The sequence below is a fragment of the Ylistrum balloti genome, unplaced genomic scaffold (genome assembly GCF_031769215.1).
Source record: "Ylistrum balloti isolate Yb309-2 unplaced genomic scaffold, AGI_CSIRO_Ybal_v1 Utg370484, whole genome shotgun sequence".
Classification (NCBI taxonomy): Eukaryota; Metazoa; Mollusca; class Bivalvia; order Pectinida; family Pectinidae; genus Ylistrum; species Ylistrum balloti.
The window spans coordinates 305,742-325,080 of NW_026782316.1; the positions used below are offsets into that span (position 1 = coordinate 305,742).

At 40.3% G+C, this 19,339-nt stretch overlaps 1 protein-coding gene across 1 annotated transcript in view; it reads right to left on the reverse strand.

Moving 5' to 3' along the window:
- Positions 1-5,180: 5,180 nt before the first annotated feature.
- The window catches only part of LOC132555406 (mucin-2-like), a 35,906-nt gene continuing 21,747 nt past the window's right edge, over positions 5,181-19,339 (reverse strand). Inside the window, exons 6-10 of the mRNA XM_060219756.1 lie at positions 15,836-15,923; positions 15,061-15,257; positions 10,097-11,068; positions 9,314-9,589; positions 5,181-8,101 (exon numbers count right to left, since the gene is read on the reverse strand). Coding sequence (XP_060075739.1) covers positions 8,025-8,101; positions 9,314-9,589; positions 10,097-11,068; positions 15,061-15,257; positions 15,836-15,923 — 1,610 coding nt within the window. The 3' untranslated portion in view covers positions 5,181-8,024. The remainder of the gene's footprint in view (positions 8,102-9,313; positions 9,590-10,096; positions 11,069-15,060; positions 15,258-15,835; positions 15,924-19,339) is intronic.

A 19,339-nucleotide genomic window follows, 5' to 3' on the forward strand; every position in this document is an offset into this window, starting at 1 on the left:
CTACAACAAAAGATAATTAATCAAGTGACCATGCCAAGACAAAACAACCGGAAGCACTTGGCAAAACAATTGTTTGAAATTGTTGACAGTAAATAGTGAAGACGCAACAGCCGGAAACAGTTGACATTACACAGTGAAGACGCAACAGCCGGAAATAGCTGATAGTAAATAGTGAAGACGCAACAGCCGGAAACAGTTGACAGTACACAGTGAAGACGCAACAGCCGGAAACAGTTGACAGTACACAGTGAAGACGCAACAGCCGGAAACAGTTGACAGTAAATAATGGAGACGCAACAGTCATAACGAGTTGACAGTAAATAGTGAAGGCGAAACAGCCGGAAACAGTTGATAGTAAGTAGTGGAGACGAAACAGCCGGAAACAGTTAACAGTTAATAGTGAAGACGCAACAGCCGTAAACAGTTGACAGTAAATAGTAAAGGCGAAACAGCCGGAAACAGTTGACAGTAAATAGTGAAGGCGAAACAGCCGGAAACAGTTGATAGTAAATAGTGAAGACGCAACAGCCGGAAACAGTTGATAGTAAATAATGGAGACGCAACAGCCGGAAACGGTTGATAGTAAAGAGTGAAGACGCAACAGCCGGAAACAGATGACAGTTAATAGTGAAGACGCAACAACCGGAAACAGTTGAAAGTAAATAGTGAGGGCGAAACAGCCGGAAACAGTTGACAGTAAATAGTGAAGACACAACAGTCGCAAACTGTTGATAGTAAATAGTGAAGACGCAACAGCCGTAAACAGTTCACAGTAGATAATGGAGACGCAACAGTCAGAAACAGTTGTCAGTAAATAGTAAAGGCGAAACAGCCGGAAACAGTTGACAGTTAATAGTGAAGACGCAACAGTCAGAAACAGTTGACAGTAAATAGTGAAGGCGAAACAGCCGGAAACAGTTGACAGTAAATAGTGAAGACGCAACAGAAGAAACAGTTGACAGTAAATAGTGAAGACGCAACAGCCGGAAACAGTTGACAGTAAATAATGAAGACGCAACAGCCGGAAACAGTTGACAGTAAAAAGTGAAGGCGAAACAGCCGGAAACAGTTGATAGTAAATAGTGAAGGCGAAACAGACGTAAACAGTTGACAGTAAATAATGGAGACGCAACAGTCAGAACAGTTGGCAGTTTATAGTGAAGACGCAACAGCCAGAAACAGTTGACAGTAAATAGTGAAGACGAAACAGCCGGAAACAGCGGACAGTAAATAAATTAAAGTGAAAATTCAAGACACAAAAACAGGGACGTCTGATAGTATACTGGCAAGGCTCTACTAGTTCTGTTATCATTGTTTCCATACCACTTGATACACACACAGGTACAAAATATGCCGTAGATATTGTACTTTCGATTAACTGATAGTCCTGTCTCTGTCAGGACCAGTTCTGAAGAGAAACAGAAGACATGTACTTACCGAGGTAATTCTGTTGTCAGCTGTATTAGGAAAAGGTCACATGAGACCTAGGTAACAGTCACCTGAGATTGTGGTAAGTAGTAAGGACAGTTCTGACATAAAGGTTAGGCTGTTGTAGCTATCAGTGAGATGAACATGTGTTATCAATGCCATCTGTCCCCAAACAAAACTCCCTTTTAATTTGTAATGTAAATTATACAATGATTAATCAATTTATTAAAAACATCCCGGAGCCATTTATGATGTTTAATATCTATGTCCGATTAATTTCAGTTCACTATCGGCGTGTTTTGATCATATAACTGTTCTCTTTATTCCCACCTCTAAGGTCATGTTATGTTTCTGGGTGGCAGTAGCCCTATGTTGACATGTTTCCTCTTCGGTTTCATCGCGGGCTAGAGGGAATGGGCCCTACATTAGACAATTTACGATCGGGTAAGGATCTTACGTATACTAGAGGAGAGTGGCCCTACATCAGACAATTTACGAACGGGTAAGGATATTACGTATACTAGAGGGGTCCTAGATCAGACAATTTACGAACGAGTAAGGATCTTACGTATACTAGAGGAGAGTGGCCCTACATCAGACAATTTACGAACGGGTAAGGATATTACGTATACTAGAGGGGCCCTACATCAGACAATTTACGAACGGGTAAAGATATTACGTATACTAGAGAGGTGGGGGCCCTACATCAGACAATTCACGAACGGGTAAGGATATTACGTATACTAGAGGAGAGTGGCCCTACATGAGACAATTTACGAACGGGTAGCGATATTAAGTATACCACAGGAGAGGGGGGTCCTACATCAGACAATTTACGAACGGGTAAGGATATTACGTATACTAGAGGGGAGGGGGGCCTACATCAGACAATTTACGAACGGGTAAGGATATTACGTATACTAGAGGGGAGGGAGGCCTACATGAGACAATTTACGAACGGGTAGCGATATTAAGTATACCACAGGAGAGGGGGGTCCTACATCAGACAATTTACGAACGGGTAAGGATATTACGTATACTAGAGTGGCCCTACATCAGACAATTTACGAACGGGTAAGGATATTATGTATACTAGAGAGGTGGGGGCCCTACATCAGACAATTTACAAACGGGTAAAGATATTACATATACTAGAGAGGTGGGGGTCCTAGATCAGACAATTTACGAACGAGTAAGGATCTTACGTATACTAGAGGAGAGTGGCCCTACATCAGACAATTTACGAACGGGTAAGGATATTACGTATACTAGAGGGGCCCTACATCAGACAATTTACGAACGGGTAAAGATATTACGTATACTAGAGAGGTGGGGGCCCTACATCAGACAATTTACGAACGTGTAAAGATATTACGTATACTAGAGGAGAGTGACCCTACATGAGACAATTTACGAACGGGTAGCGATATTAAGTATACCACAGGAGAGGGGGGTCCTACATCAGACAATTTACGAACGGGTAAGGATATTACGTATACTAGAGGGGAGGGGGGCCTACATCAGACAATTTACGAACGGGTAAGGATATTACGTATACTAGAGGGGAGGGAGGCCTACATGAGACAATTTACGAACGGGTAAGGATATTATGTATACTAGAGGAGAGTGGCCCTACATCAGACAATTTACGAACGGGTAAGGATATTACGTATACTAGAGGGGAGGGGGGCCTACATCAGACAATTTACGAACGGGTACGGATATTACGTATACTAGAGGAGAGTGGCCCTACGTCAGACGATTTACGAACGGGTAAGGATATTATGTATACTAGAGAGGTGGGGGCCCTACATCAGACAATTTACGAACGGGTAAGGATATTACCTATACTATAGGAGAGGGGGGCCCTACATCAGACAATTTACGAACGGGTAAGGATATTATGTAAACTAGAGAGGAGGGGGCCCTACATCAGACAATTTACGAACGGGTAAGGATATTACGTATACTAGAGGGGCCCTACATCAGACAATTTACGAACGGGTAAGGATATTATGTATACTAGAGGAGAGTGGCCCTACATCAGACAATTTACGAACGGGTAAGGATATTATGTAAACTAGAGAGGAGGGGGCCCTACATCAGACAATTTACGAACGGGTAAGGATATTATGTAAAATAGAGAGGAGGGGGCCCTACATCAGACAATTTACGAACGGGTAAGGATATTATGTATACTAGAGGAGAGTGGCCCTACATCAGACAATTTACGAACGGGTAAGGATATTATGTAAAATAGAGAGGAGGGGGCCCTACATCAGACAATTTACGAACGGGTAAGGATATTACGTATACTAGAGGGGCCCTACATCAGACAATTTACGAACGGGTAAGGATATTATGTATACTAGAGGAGATACATCAGACAATTTACGACCGGGTAAGTAAACTAGAGGGGAGGGAGGCCCTACATCAGACAATTTACGAACGGGCAAGGATATTACGTATACTAGAGGGGCCCTACATCAGACAATTTACGAACGGGTAAGGATATTACGTATACTAGAGGGGCCCTACATCAGACAATTTACGAACGGGTAAGGATATTACGTATACTAGAGGGGCCCTACATCAGACAATTTACGAACGGGTAAGGATATTACGTATACTAGAGGGCGCGCTACATCAGACAATTTACGAACGGGTAAGGATATTACGTATACTAGAGGGGCCCTACATCAGACAATTTACGAACGGGTACGGATATTATGTATACTAGAGGAGAGTGGCCCTACATCAGACAATTTACGAACGGGTAAGGATATTATGTATACTAGAGGAGAGTGGCCCTACATCAGACAATTTACGAACGGGTAAGGATATTATGTATACTAGAGGGCGCCTTACATCAGACAATTTACGAACGGGTACGGATATTATGTATACTAGAGGAGAGTGGCCCTACATCAGACAATTTACGAACGGGTAAGGATATTATGTAAACTAGATGAGAGTGGCCTACATCAGACAATTTACGAACGGGTAAGGATATTATGTATACTAGAGGAGAGTGGCCCTACATCAGACAATTTACGAACGGGTAAGGATATTATGTATACTAGAGGAGAGTGGCCTACATCAGACAATTTACGAACGGGTAAGGATATTATGTAAACTAGATGAGAGTGGCCTACATCAGACAATTTACGAACGGGTAAGGATATTATGTATACTAGAGGAGAGTGGCCTACATCAGACAATTTACGAACGGGTAAGGATATTATGTATACTAGAGGAGAGTGGCCCTACATCAGACAATTTACGAACGGGTAAGGATATTACGTATACTAGAGGGGCCCTACATCAGACAATTTACGAACGGGTAAGGATATTATGTATACTAGAGGGGCCCTACATCAGACAATTTACGAACGGGTAAGGATATTATGTATACTAGAGGAGAGTGGCCCTACATCAGACAATTTACAAACGGGTAAGGAGATTACGTATACTAGAGGGGCCCTACATCAGACAATTTACGAACGGGTAAGGATATTACGTATACTAGAGGGGAGGGGGGCCCTACATCAGACAATTTACGAACGAGTAAGGATATTAGGTATACTAGAGGGGAGGGGGGCCCTACATCAGACAATTTACGAACGGGTAAGCATATTATGTATACTAGATGGGAGGGTCCTACATCAGACAACGAACAACCCGAAATCGTAATGTTGAAAGCACGTCGCGTAACTATGTAAAAATAACCTGAATAAAAAGAGACACTTAACTTCATTTATGTATTTCTTTATATCATGTCACGTGATACAACACACACATACACAGTTTCCAATCATCAATTAATGTTGATAGCATGGTAAAACAAAATATCTACATCACACACGTCATCATAAATAAAAACATTTATATGGAATTCTAGGTTTAAAATTTGAGCACTGATACGTCATTAATACTAAGGTTTGGAATTCTCCTGAAGAAATACTTCCATACTAAGGCCACACTAGAACACAGTTAAATTTGTTGGGACATTTTCTACCTTGTGTAAAGATCTACAGACACGGTCAGGGAAGTATGCCCCCTCGGTCAGGGCAGGTATGTCCCCTCGGTCGGGGAAGTATGCCCCCTCGGTCAGTGCAGGTATGTCCCCTCGGTCGGGGAAGTATGCCCCCTCGGTCAGGAAAGTATGTCCCCTAGGTCAGGGAAGTATGCCCCCTCGGTCAGGGCAGGTATGTCCCCCCGGTTAGGGAAGTATGCCCCCTAGATCAGGGAAGTGTTCCCCCTCGGTCATGAAAGTATGCCCTCAAGGCAAGGGAAGAATGCCCCTATGTCAGGGAAGGTATACCCTCTCGGTCAAGGAATTATGCCCCCCTAGGCAAGGAAAGTATGCACCATAGGTCAGGAAAGGTATGCCCCCTAGGTCAGGGAAGTATGCCCCCTCGGTCAGGGAAGTATGCCCCCTCGGTCAAGAAATTATGCCCCCTAGGCCAGGGAAGTACGCCCCCTAGGTCTAGGAAGTATGCCCACTAGGTCAGGGAAATTATGTCCCCTAAATCAGGGAAGGTATGTGCCTCGGCCAGGGAAATTATGCCCCCTAGGTCAGGGAAGGTATGCTCCTTGATCAGGGAAATTATGCCCCCTAAATCAGGGAAGGTATGTGCCTCGGCCAGGGAAATTATGCCCCTAGGTCAGGGAAGGTATGCCCCTCGGCCAGGGAAATTATGCTCCCTAGGTCAGGGAAGGAATGCCCCCTAGGTGAGGGAAGGTATGCCCCCTAGGTCAGGGAAATGATGCTCCCTAGGTTAGGGAAGGAATGCCCCCTAGGTGAGGGAAGGTATGCCCCCTAGGTCAGGGAAGGTATGCTCCTTGATCAGGGGAAGAATGAAATATTTATACAACAACATTGATAGGTTTATCTTATGATAGTATTTTACTCATTTGTTTAAGACAAAATACATTTCTTATCGACTGGATTTGATTTGGTGATGAAGTATTAAGCACAACAGTATTAACACCAGTATATTTACGTCCCGTTTGTCGGAAATTCCCAACGTTTGGCAAAGTGTTATATAAGGTTGCAACATCCAAAAATCATGAATTTAATGTAAAAGACCTATTGGGATTTAGGTACACTTATGCAAATGACCTACCTAATTTCATCAATAAATATATATAGTTCCTAATTGTCTCTTTATTCCTGTTATATAACACATCATCGATACTCTATACTCTCTACAGATGGAGTGAACAGGACTCCTGGAGTACCGAGGAGGATAGTATAGCTATTTAGAACTTGTAATGACACGTGATCATCCAGGTTACAGGTGAAAACATGTATGACATGATTGGATGAGAACACATCTCACTCGATATTCTGGACTGCGAACAGATGGGGATACATTAAAATATAGACAAAAACACCCGATATAAATACTCCAGACTAAATATGTCATCTCTGACTGAGGTGTTATCATCTTATAAATATCCCTATTGAGGCCATTAACCTCCAGATCCTTGGTATGGTAGTAGCAGTTACTGCACTTTCAGTAAAACACATGTAGACACAACTAGTCCACTTTCGCTTAGATACACTACATTTAGCCACAGCTAGTCCACATCCGGTTAGATACACTACATGTAGCCACAGCTAGTCCACTTCCGGTTAGATACACTACATTTAGCCACAGCTAGTCCACATCCGGTTAGATACACTACATGTAGCCACAGCTAGTCCACTTCCGGTTAGAAACACTACATGTAGCCACAACTATTCCACTTGAGGTTAGATACACTACATGTAGCCATAGCTAGTCCACATCCGTTTAGAAACACTACATGTAGCCACAGCTAGTCCACTTCCGGTTAGATACACTACACGTAGCCACAACTATTCCACTTGAGGTTAGATACACTACATGTAGCCACAGCTAGTCCACTTCCGGTTAGATACACTACATGTAGCCACAGATAGTCCACTTCCGGTTAGATACACTACATGTAGCCACAGCTAGTTCACTTCCGGTTAGATACACTACATGTAGCCACAACTAGTCCTTTTCCGGTTAGATACACTACATGTAGCCACAGCTAGTTCACTTCCGGTTAGATACACTACATGTAGCCACAGCTAGTTCACACAAGCCAACTCTGATAAACTATGTGTTTCTCGTCACCTGGTTCGCTTATTTCATCTTTCAGTATAAAAAACACTCGGAAACTTTGTTTTATAAAAATAGGATCATAAAAATTATTAACATAACCAAAGATAAAAAATTACATAAGCGTTAATTAATCACTAGTAATATAATAATTGTCAAAAGTAGTACAATCAACATTACCGGAAGTGAGATAAACACTTCCGGTTATCCATCATATTTTTCCAGTGACATGACTGACGTCATCAGTTATATACAATGTAATAAACATCACAGTAATAGAATTATACATCAACTTTTCCTGGTAATATACTTATATAAATATATTGCTATGTATCACCATATTTTACAACCATTCATTCATAAATATCCGTTCATCCATGATTCAACCAATCAGCATTTAACACAGAGTAAAAGTTCATTCTTTAAATTCCTCGCACCCGGAACGTTCACAAGACACGCTCACGTTATGCAGTAGAATAACACAGTCATCATAATCCACGTTGATCTCGCACCGGCCCGGAGTTTTATAACGCCACCTACAATAATAACACAGATAAAACAGTCACTAGATGTCGCACCGGCCTGGAGTTTTATAACGCCACCTACAATAATAACACAGATAAAACAGTCACTAGATGTCGCACCGGCCCGGAGTTTTATAACGCCACCTACAATAATAACACAGATAAAACAGTCACTAGATGTCGCATCGGCCCGGAGTTTTGTAACGCCACCTACAATAATAACACAGATAAAACAGTCACTAGATGTCGCACCGGCCCGGAGTTTTGTAACGCCACCTACAATAATAACACAGATAAAACAGTCACTAGATGTCGCACCGGCCCGGAGTTTTATAACGCCACCTACAATAATAACACAGATAAAACAGTCACTAGATGTCGCACCGGCCCGGAGTTTTGTAACGCCACCTACAATAATAACACAGATAAAACAGTCACTAGATGTTGTAGCGCTGCATGGAGAAAATTTGTCATCAGAGGTCATGATGGGTTGGAGGGTTGGAGAGTTGTACCTTTTAGTCACTTTTTACCAAAATTCAAAGTCATTGATATCGCCCAGATTTGTAACTTCGTGTCCAGTTAAACTTGGACGCCAGCATAACACCATATGAATGCCACTAGAAGCAGGTGTAAGATTAGTGAGGAAGTAAGACTCGCTAAAAGTCGTTTTTATCGTGACATAATGCTAGATTCACTACACATACAGGCATATACTGTATACATATCATGATTGATTGACGGGAAAAAACGCTTTTAACACAATATCAATGATGACCTAATCAGTCAATGAACCATTCAGATAATCAAATAATTTGGGGAAAATAGTTAAGAAATGGCTATTACAAACATCTTAGGGAATTAGGAGTAAACAACAATGTTAACGGGGTACAACAATCGGTCACAAACAAAACCATGCCAATATAAATCTACTGATTCCAGGTAAAGTCTGGTCGTCCATCCTACTTGTAGCCTTTGTCTTAAACCGCAAATTTTACTGTTCACTCTGATAGCGGTCTTATCCGAGCGTATCAACTATATATATCGTGAGCGAGAGTAAGCTGGAATATATATATAAAAAAACAAACAAACAAAAAATATCATCGCACCCATCATATGTAAAATGAAAAGAAAACCCCCAAAAAAACTGTGTCGGTGTATTGTCTGAATGAGACAAAGCAAAAGGTGGATTACACTAAAATGATGCTGTTGTATTTCATGTCTTACCGTTTGTGTCGACACTGAAGGGTTCGGCCGTGTTTAGAGTAGACCGTGCTGTTGATTTATCCTCTTGTTCAGGTGGCGACGATGTCTTGGTTTGATCGGCGATCTCTGTCGGCGATATTTCTGTCATTGGATCTTTTTTGGATGATGGGCGTGTCGGTAATGGTGTTTCAACACGATTTCCTCCCGATGAGTATTGCGTACGAGTTGTCTCCCTTCCACTGGGGATTTTGGCTGACGACATTTTTACAGAAAAGGTGGTGGTCTCTTTGGTCATTTCTAGTGCAAAAACAATGATATCAACCCACAAATTGTGAATATTAATTTTAACATCCTTCGTTTATCAGTTATCGCGGTCCTAAAATTATACAATATCACGGCATCATGTCAGCAATTCAAGGCGTGTTGTTATAACCTACAGCTCAACATTCACACTGGACTGCAGTTTCAGAAACATTAAGAGATTTACAGTTTCATTAACAAAATAAGATATATTCTTACTAAAAAGTTATTTCCATTCCAGGTTAAATTTGATTTTCTCCGTAACTTAAATATACATTTTGGAATCCGCTGTCTTTCTTGTAAACCATTTTGCTAATCTTTGGGTATGACGTCAAGTTCCATTCATGCATTGACGAAGTGAGGTTAGATGACGTCATTATCAAACGTCAGCGGGGTTTTAATAGAGAGTCTGTGGAAATGTTAACACCGGATGGAGGTGTAAGACTAAAATGTGTTTCATACAATGATACAATGACATGCATTCAAGTTTAAGTAGTGAATCACCTGGTCCTATAACGGCACCGTCCTCATCCCCCGGTCCTACAAGGGCACCGTCCTCATCCCACGGTCCTATAATGGCACCGTTCTCATCCCCCGGTCCTATAATGGCACCGTCCTCATCCCCCTCCACCTGCGGCCATGTCCCTGCATGTGGCAATATATTCCGGGTTGACCGTCTGTCTGCTAACCCAGTCATGATAGACACATTTGACTGGTCAGTCTTGGTTTGGGAAAACAAATGTTCAGTGGATAGTGGTAACGTTGTCGTCTCGGTTAAAACACCTGCGTCTGTCGCGAGGAGCGGAGTGGTGAAGACTTCATCCCGTGTTGTTACGTCCTCTGTACTGATTGGTCGCCTTGGTGACAGAACACTTGATATTTCCTTTTGTGGCGTGACTTTGTGAATTTCTGTTTCTTCAGTAAGACCACCGTCGGTGTCACTACTAGCTGACGATTTAGTAAGAACGAGGGTGACAGACTTGCGATTAGATGTTGTAGAATCGTCGGGGATGAATGCAGTTGTAGAAACATGGAGTTTTGTTCCAGTCGACATTTTCCTTGTGACGACGTTTTGATTTTGAGATGTAAACAGAGTAAGACCACGCCCTCTGGTGGAGACGCTCGATCTTTTGAAAGGTTTCGTAACCCGGTCAGTTGTTGGTAGGGCAGAGGTGTCTTCTGTTATATCCACCGAGTCGAGACGCCCTCTGGTGGAGAAGCTCGATCTTTTGAAAGGTTTCGTAACCCGGTCAGTTGTTGGTAGGGCAGAGGTGTCTTCTGTTATATCCACCGAGTCGAGACGCCCTCTGGTGGAGAAGCTCGATCTTTTGAAAGGTTTCGTAACCAGGTCAGTTGTTGGTAGGGCAGAGGTGTCTTCTGTTATATCCGTCGGGTTGAGTGGTTGTTTGTATAATTCAGTCGTAACATCCACAACACCCGTATGAATTGTATTCAATGTTCTGACGGAAGTGTCGACTGGAAACGTAACATGGCAGTGACGGTATTACAGTGTTTATCACAGTGACGGTGGAGATGTGAAAAATAAATTATGTTAAATGGCATGCTTTACATAAACCACTGGCCTCATGATACATGCAACTACTGGTCTATCTAATCCTACCTGCATGCAGATTAAGATCAAATAAGTGTTATAGACATGGAAAGTCAGGTTAAGCATGTTGTAACCACTTGTAGAAGGTTAGGTTAAGTCTGTGGTAACCACTTGTAGGATGTCAGTTTAAGTCTGTAGTAACCACTTGTAGGAGGTTAGGTTGAGTCTGTGGTAACCACTTGTAGGAGGTTAGGTTGAGTCTGTGGTAACCACTTGTAGGAGGTTAGGTTAAGTCTGTGGTAACCACTTGTAGGAGGTTAGGTTAAGTCTGTGGTAACCACTTGTAGAAGGTTAGGTTAAGTCTGTGGTAACCACTTGTAGGAGGTCAGGTAAAGTCTGTGGTAACCACTTGTAGAAGGTTAGGTTAAGTCTGTGGTAACCAGTTGTAGAAGGTTAGGTTGAGTCTGTGGTAACTACTTGTAGGAGGTTAGGTTGAGTCTGTGGTAACCACTTGTAGGAGGTTAGGTTAAGTCTGTGGTAACCACTTGTAGGAGGTTAGGTTGAGTCTGTGGTAACCACTTGTAGGAGGTTAGGTTAAGTCTGTGGTAACCACTTGTAGGAGGTTAGGTTAAGTCTGTGGTAACCACTTGTAGAAGGTTAGGTTAAGTCTGTGGTAACCACTTGTAGGAGGTCAGGTAAAGTCTGTGGTAACCACTTGTAGAAGGTTAGGTTAAGTCTGTGGTAACCAGTTGTAGAAGGTTAGGTTGAGTCTGTGGTAACCACTTGTAGGAGGTTAGGTTGAGTCTGTGGTAACCACTTGTAGGAGGTTAGGTTAAGTCTGTGGTAACCACTTGTAGGAGGTTAGGTTGAGTCTGTGGTAACCACTTGTAGGAGGTTAGGTTAAGTCTGTGGTAACCACTTGTAGAAGGTTAGGTTAAGTCTGTGGTAACCACTTGTAGGAGGTTAGGTTAAGTCTGTGGTAACCACTTGTAGGATGTCAGTTTAAGTCTGTGGTAACCACTTGTAGGAGGTTAGGTTGAGTCTGTGGTAACCACTTGTAGGAGGTTAGGTTAAGTCTGTGGTAACCACTTGTAGGAGGTTAGGTTAAGTATGTGGTAACCACTTGTAGGAGGTTAGGTTAAGTATGTGGTAACCACTTGTAGGAGGTTAGGTTAAGTATGTGGTAACCACTTGTAGGAGGTTAGGTTAAGTCTGTGGTAACCACTTGTAGGAGGTTAGGTTAAGTAAGTGGTAACCAGTTGTAGGAGGTTAGGTTGAGTCTGTGGTAACCACTTGTAGGAGGTTAGGTTAAGTATGTGGTAACCACTTGTAGGAGATTAGGTTAAGTATGTGGTAACCACTTGTAGGAGGTTAGGTTAAGTCTGTGGTAACCACTTGTAGAAGGTTAGGTTAAGTCTGTGGTAACCACTTGTAGGAGGTCAGGTAAAGTCTGTGGTAACCACTTGTAGAAGGTTAGGTTAAGTCTGTGGTAACCAGTTGTAGAAGGTTAGGTTGAGTCTGTGGTAACCACTTGTAGGAGGTTAGGTTGAGTCTGTGGTAACCACTTGTAGGAGGTTAGGTTAAGTCTGTGGTAACCACTTGTAGGAGGTTAGGTTGAGTCTGTGGTAACCACTTGTAGGAGGTTAGGTTAAGTCTGTGGTAACCACTTGTAGAAGGTTAGGTTAAGTCTGTGGTAACCACTTGTAGGAGGTTAGGTTAAGTCTGTGGTAACCACTTGTAGGATGTCAGTTTAAGTCTGTGGTAACCACTTGTAGGAGGTTAGGTTGAGTCTGTGGTAACCACTTGTAGGAGGTTAGGTTAAGTCTGTGGTAACCACTTGTAGGAGGTTAGGTTAAGTATGTGGTAACCACTTGTAGGAGGTTAGGTTAAGTATGTGGTAACCACTTGTAGGAGGTTAGGTTAAGTATGTGGTAACCACTTGTAGGAGGTTAGGTTAAGTCTGTGGTAACCACTTGTAGGAGGTTAGGTTAAGTAAGTGGTAACCAGTTGTAGGAGGTTAGGTTGAGTCTGTGGTAACCACTTGTAGGAGGTTAGGTTAAGTATGTGGTAACCACTTGTAGGAGGTTAGGTTAAGTATGTGGTAACCACTTGTAGGAGGTTAGGTTAAGTCTGTGGTAACCACTTGTAGGAGGTTAGGTTAAGTCTGTGGTAACCACTTGTAGGAGGTTAGGTTAAGTATGTGGTAACCACTTGTAGGAGGTTAGGTTAAGTCTGTGGTAACCACTTGTAGGAGGTTAGGTTAAGTCTGTGGTAACCACTTGTAGGAGGTTAGGTTAAGTCTGTGGTAACCACTTGTAGGAGGTTAGGTTGAGTCTGTGGTAACCACTTGTAGGAGGTTAGGTTAAGTATGTGGTAACCACTTGTAGGAGGTTAGGTTAAGTCTGTGGTAACCACTTGTAGGAGGTTAGGTTAAGTATGTGGTAACCAGTTGTAGGAGGTCAGGTTCAAGTACATGGTACACACGTGGACATTCCTTACAACACTGAACACTCGTTACATCGGTGAACCTTGACAACACGTGAACATTCATTACAACACTGTACCTTGACAACATGTTAACATTCATCTCAACATTGAAAACACATGTACATTCATTACATCACTGAACCTTGACAACACACGGACATATACATCACAACACTGAACATTGACAACACTGAACATTCCTTACAACACTGAACATTGACAATACGTGAACATTAATCACAACACTGAACATTGACAATACGTGAACATTCATCACAACACTGAACATTGACAATACGTGAACATTAATCACAACACTGAACATTGACAATACGTGAACATTAATCACAACACTGAACATTGACAATACGTTAACATTAATCACAACACTGAACATTGACAATACGTTAACATTCATTACAACACTGAACATTGACAATACGTGAACATTCATCACAACACTGAACATTGACAATACGTGAACATTAATCACAACACTGAACATTGACAATACGTGAACATTAATCACAACACTGAACATTGACAATACGTGAACATTCATTACAACACTGAACATTGACAATACGTGAACATTCATTACAACACTGAACATTGACAATACGTGAACATTCATCACAACACTGAACATTGACAATACGTGAACATTCATCACAACACTGAACATTGACAATACGTGAACATTAATCACAACACTGAACATTGACAATACGTGAACATTCATTACAACACTGAACATTGACAATACGTGAACATTAATCACAACACTGAACATTGACAATACGTGAACATTCATTACAACACTGAACATTGACAATACGTGAACATTCATTATAAACACTGAGCATCCTTATTCCTATTATTCCGGGGTACTTCATAGATGTATCTATATGAATGTAACTTCTTCGATTCTGAAACTGAATCCCTTTCTAAATAATCATGCTCATGGGACAGTCGGGAAGTCATGTGATCATGGGACATTCGTGACATCACGTGATAAAGGGACAGTCGGGAAGTCATGTGATCATGGGACATCCGTGACATCACGTGATAAAGGGACAGTCGGGAAGTCATGTGATCATGGGACATTCGTAACATCACGTGATTAAGGGACAGTCGGGACGTGTCATGTAGATGATTACATTTAAACATTTTAGGTGGGACGACAGGATGCAAAACAAAACCAATAAAGTAAAAAGAAAGAAGGAATACAAAAAACAAAAACAAAACTTATAGTGCAGCAATAATGCAGCCATGAAGCAGCGACCATTTGGCAAAGGTCTCACTAAATGTGACATCTAAATCACATCCAATTAAACCAATCACACAGCTTGTTCTTTCGCGTGCTATCGTGACAAGCTATCTCACTTTGAAGCCATGCTCAAATCGATTCGTTCTTTTCTTCACTCACTTGTGGAAGGTGCTGGTGACCCCACTGATGACGTCATTATGTCTGTTGTTGCTACCGTGGTCGTTTCACCTGTTTCAGTTGATATGGCAGCTGTTACGTCGATTCCAACCAGACTGTTTTCATAATACGGAACCATTTTCAGTGCATCCGAACAGGTGCTTATTTTTGAGACACATGCTTTCAATGTATCCGTCCCACTGGAAAAGATTTGATTGGATTACGACCATTGTAGTAAACAGGTATCTTCATCACGTAGGCAGACAAGGTTATCATTTAAAGTCAATCAGTAATAACCCTCCTTTTTACAGGAAGAGACTTTAACGTCAGTGGCATACAATTTTTTTTTTAAACTTCAGATTTTGTGTGGACTATAACAGAAGTTGAGGTCAAAATATCAAGGTCAACATAGCCTAGTAAACATTTTTCTCTGAGAGCACTTTTCAAAACTTTGACAAATACATGTATGGTAGATATTCATTTTCATTGTCAAGTCGATCGCTTGTCAGCCATTTTGTTTTTCTGACCAGTCCCAAAATCAAAGTGAACAGAGCACTAAGGGGAACCTATAGGTATGATATCTGGGAAAGATTAATCCAGTTCTTGTCAAGAAATAGGAAAACAAAGCTTCATTTCCAAAATTCAAGATTGTAGCCATTTTGTTTTCATCGAACTTTTAAGAGAAACCAAGTGAAAGTAGAAAAAAAATGATGGGCAATAAAGTCCAGCTACATTTACATAATGTATTTGATCCTAACGAATTTCAGTGGTGAACTACCTCTCTGAATAATCCCGTGTCTTGTTCCACTCCAGTAAACAGTAATTCACTTCTCTCACTGCGTCATCTACGTCGGTACAATCTCTCGCTAAATAGAGAAAACAAATCAATTATAATATTTAAACTATCATTCCTGGATACATATGTGTCTGTCACTGGTAACACAGATACAGATACGTTTGTCTGTCATTGGTAACACAGATACAGATACGTTTGTCTGTCATTGGTAACACAGATACAGATACGTTTGTCTGTCACTGGTAACACAGATACAGATACGTTTGTCTGTCACTGGTAACACAGATACAGATACGTTTGTCTGTCATTGGTAACACAGATACAGATACGTTTGTCTGTCACTGGTAACACAGATACAGATACGTTTGTCTGTCACTGGTAACACAGATACAGATACATTTGTCTGTCATTGGTAACACAGATACAGATACGATTGTCTGTCATTGGTAACACAGATACAGATATGTTTGTCTGCCATTGGTAACACAGATACAGATATGTTTGTCACTGGTAACACAGATACAGATACGTTTGTCTCTCATTGGTAACATAGATACAGATACGTTTGTCTGTCATTGGTAACATAGATACAAATACGTTTGTCTGTCATTGTGTTGGTAACACAGATACAAATACGTTTGTCTGTCATTGTGTTGGTAACACAGATACAAATACGTTTGTATGTCATTGTGTTGGTACCACAGATACAAATACCTTTGTCTGTCATTGGTAACACAGATACAAATACGTTTGTCTCTCATTGGTAATACAGATACAAATACGTTTGTCTGTCATTGGTAACATAGATACAAATACGTTTGTCTGTCATTGGTAATACAGATACAAATACGTTTGTCTGTCATTGGTAACACAGATACGTTTGTCTGTCATTGGTAACACAGATACAAATACGTTTGTCTGTCATTGTGTTGGTAACACAGATACAAATACGTTTGTTTATCATTGGTAACACAGATACAAATACGTTATTCTGTCATTGTGTTGGTAACACAGATACAAATACGTTATTCTGTCATTGTGTTGGTAACACATATACAAATACGTTTGTCTGTCATTGGTAACATAGATACAAATACGTTTGTCTGTCATTGGTAACACAGATACAAATACGTTTGTCTGTCATTGGTAACACAGATACAAATACGTTAGTATGTCATTGGTAACACCGATACAAATACGTTATTCTGTCATTGTGTTGGTAACACATATACAAATACGTTTGTCTGTCATTGGTAACACAGATACAATTACGTTTGTCTTTCATTGTTAACACAGATACAAATACGTTTGTCTGTCATTGTTAACACAGATATAAATACGTTTGTCTGTCATTGTGTTGGTACCACTGATACAAATACGTTTGTCTGTCATTGGTAACACAGATACAAATACGTTTGTCTCTCATTGGTAACACAGATAAAAATACGTTTGTCTGTCATTGTGTTAATAACACAGATACAAATACGTTTGTCTGTCATTGGTAACACAGATACAAATACGTTTGTCTGTCATTGGTAACACAGATACATATACGTTTGTCTGTCATTGTGTTAGTAACACAGATAAAAATACGTTTGTCTGTCATTGGTAACATAGATACAAATACATTTGTCTGTCATTGTGTTGGTAACAAAGATACAAATGCGTTTGTCTGTCATTGGACACACATATACAAATACGTCTGTCTGTCATTGTGTTGGTAACACAGATACAAATACATTTGTTTATCATTGGTAACACAGATACAAATACATTTGTCTGTCATTGTGTTGGTAACACAGATACAAATACGTTATTCTGTCATTGTGTTGGTAACACAGATACAAATATGTTATTCTGTCATTGTGTTGGTAACACATATACAAATACGTTTGTCTGTCATTGTGTTGGTAACACAGATACAAATACGTTTGTATATCATTGGTAACACAGATACAAATACGTTTGTCTTTCATTTTTAACACAGATACAAATACGTTTGTTTGTCATTGTTAACACAGATATAAATACGTTTGTCTGTCATTGGTAACACAGATACAAATACGTTTGTCTGTCATTGGTAACACAGATACAAATACATTTGTCTGTCATTGTGTTGGTAACACAGATACAAATACGTTTGTCTGTCATTGTGTTGGTAACACATATACAAATACGTTTGTCTGTCATTGTTAACACAGATATAAATACGTTTGTCTGTCATTGTGTTGGTACCACTGATTCAAATAAGTTTATCTGTTATTGGTAACACAGATACAAATACGTTTGTCTCTCATTGGTAACACAGATACAAATACGTTTGTCTGTCATTGTTAACACAGATACAAATACGTTTGTCTGTCATTGTTTTGTTAACACAGATACAAATACGTTATTCTGTCATTGTGTTGGTAACACAGATACAAATATGTTATTCTGTCATTGTGTTGGTAACACATATACAAATACGTTTGTCTGTCATTGTGTAGGTAACACAGATACAAATACATTTGTTTATCATTGGTAACACAGATACAAATACATTTGTCTGTCATTGTGTTGGTAACACAGATACAAATACGTTATTCTGTCATTGTGTTGGTAACACATATACAAATACGTTTGTCTGTCATTGTGTTGGTAACACAGATACAAATACGTTTGTATATCATTGGTAACACAGATATAAATACGTTTGTCTGTCATTGTGTTGGTACCACTGATACAAATAAGTTTATCTGTTATTGGTAACACAGATACAAATACGTTTGTCTCTCATTGGTAAGACAGATACAAATACGTTTGTCTGTCATTGGTAACACAGATACAAATACATTTGTCTGTCATTGTGTTGGTAACACAGATACAAATACGTTTGTCTGTCATTGTGTTGGTAACACATATACAAATACGTTTGTCTGTCATTGTTAACACAGATATAAATACGTTTGTCTGTCATTGTGTTGGTACCACTGATACAAATAAGTTTATCTGTTATTGGTAACACAGATACAAATACGTTTGTCTCTCATTGGTAACACAGATACAAATACGTTTGTCTGTCATTGGTAACACAGATACAAATCCATTAGTCTTTCATTGTTAACACAGATACAAATACGTTTGTCTGTCATTGTTTTGTTAACACAGATACAAATACGTTTGTCTGTCATTGTGTTGGTAACACAGAAACAAATACGTTTGTCTGTCATTGTTTTGTTAACACAGATACAAATACGTTTGTCTGTCATTGTGTTGGTAACACAGAAACAAATACGTTTATAGGTGGGTTTTATAGAAATTATGTGATACATCCACCAGATTGACGATCTGGCATCATATGGAATTGACAAAACGTGTTAAAGAACTTATTTTCATGCCCTCTGTTATTGTTTTTGTTTGTTTGTATTTGTTTTACACGCCCTCTTTTATTGTTTTTGTTTGTCTGTATTTGTTTTTCATATCCTCCGGTATTGTTTTTGTTTG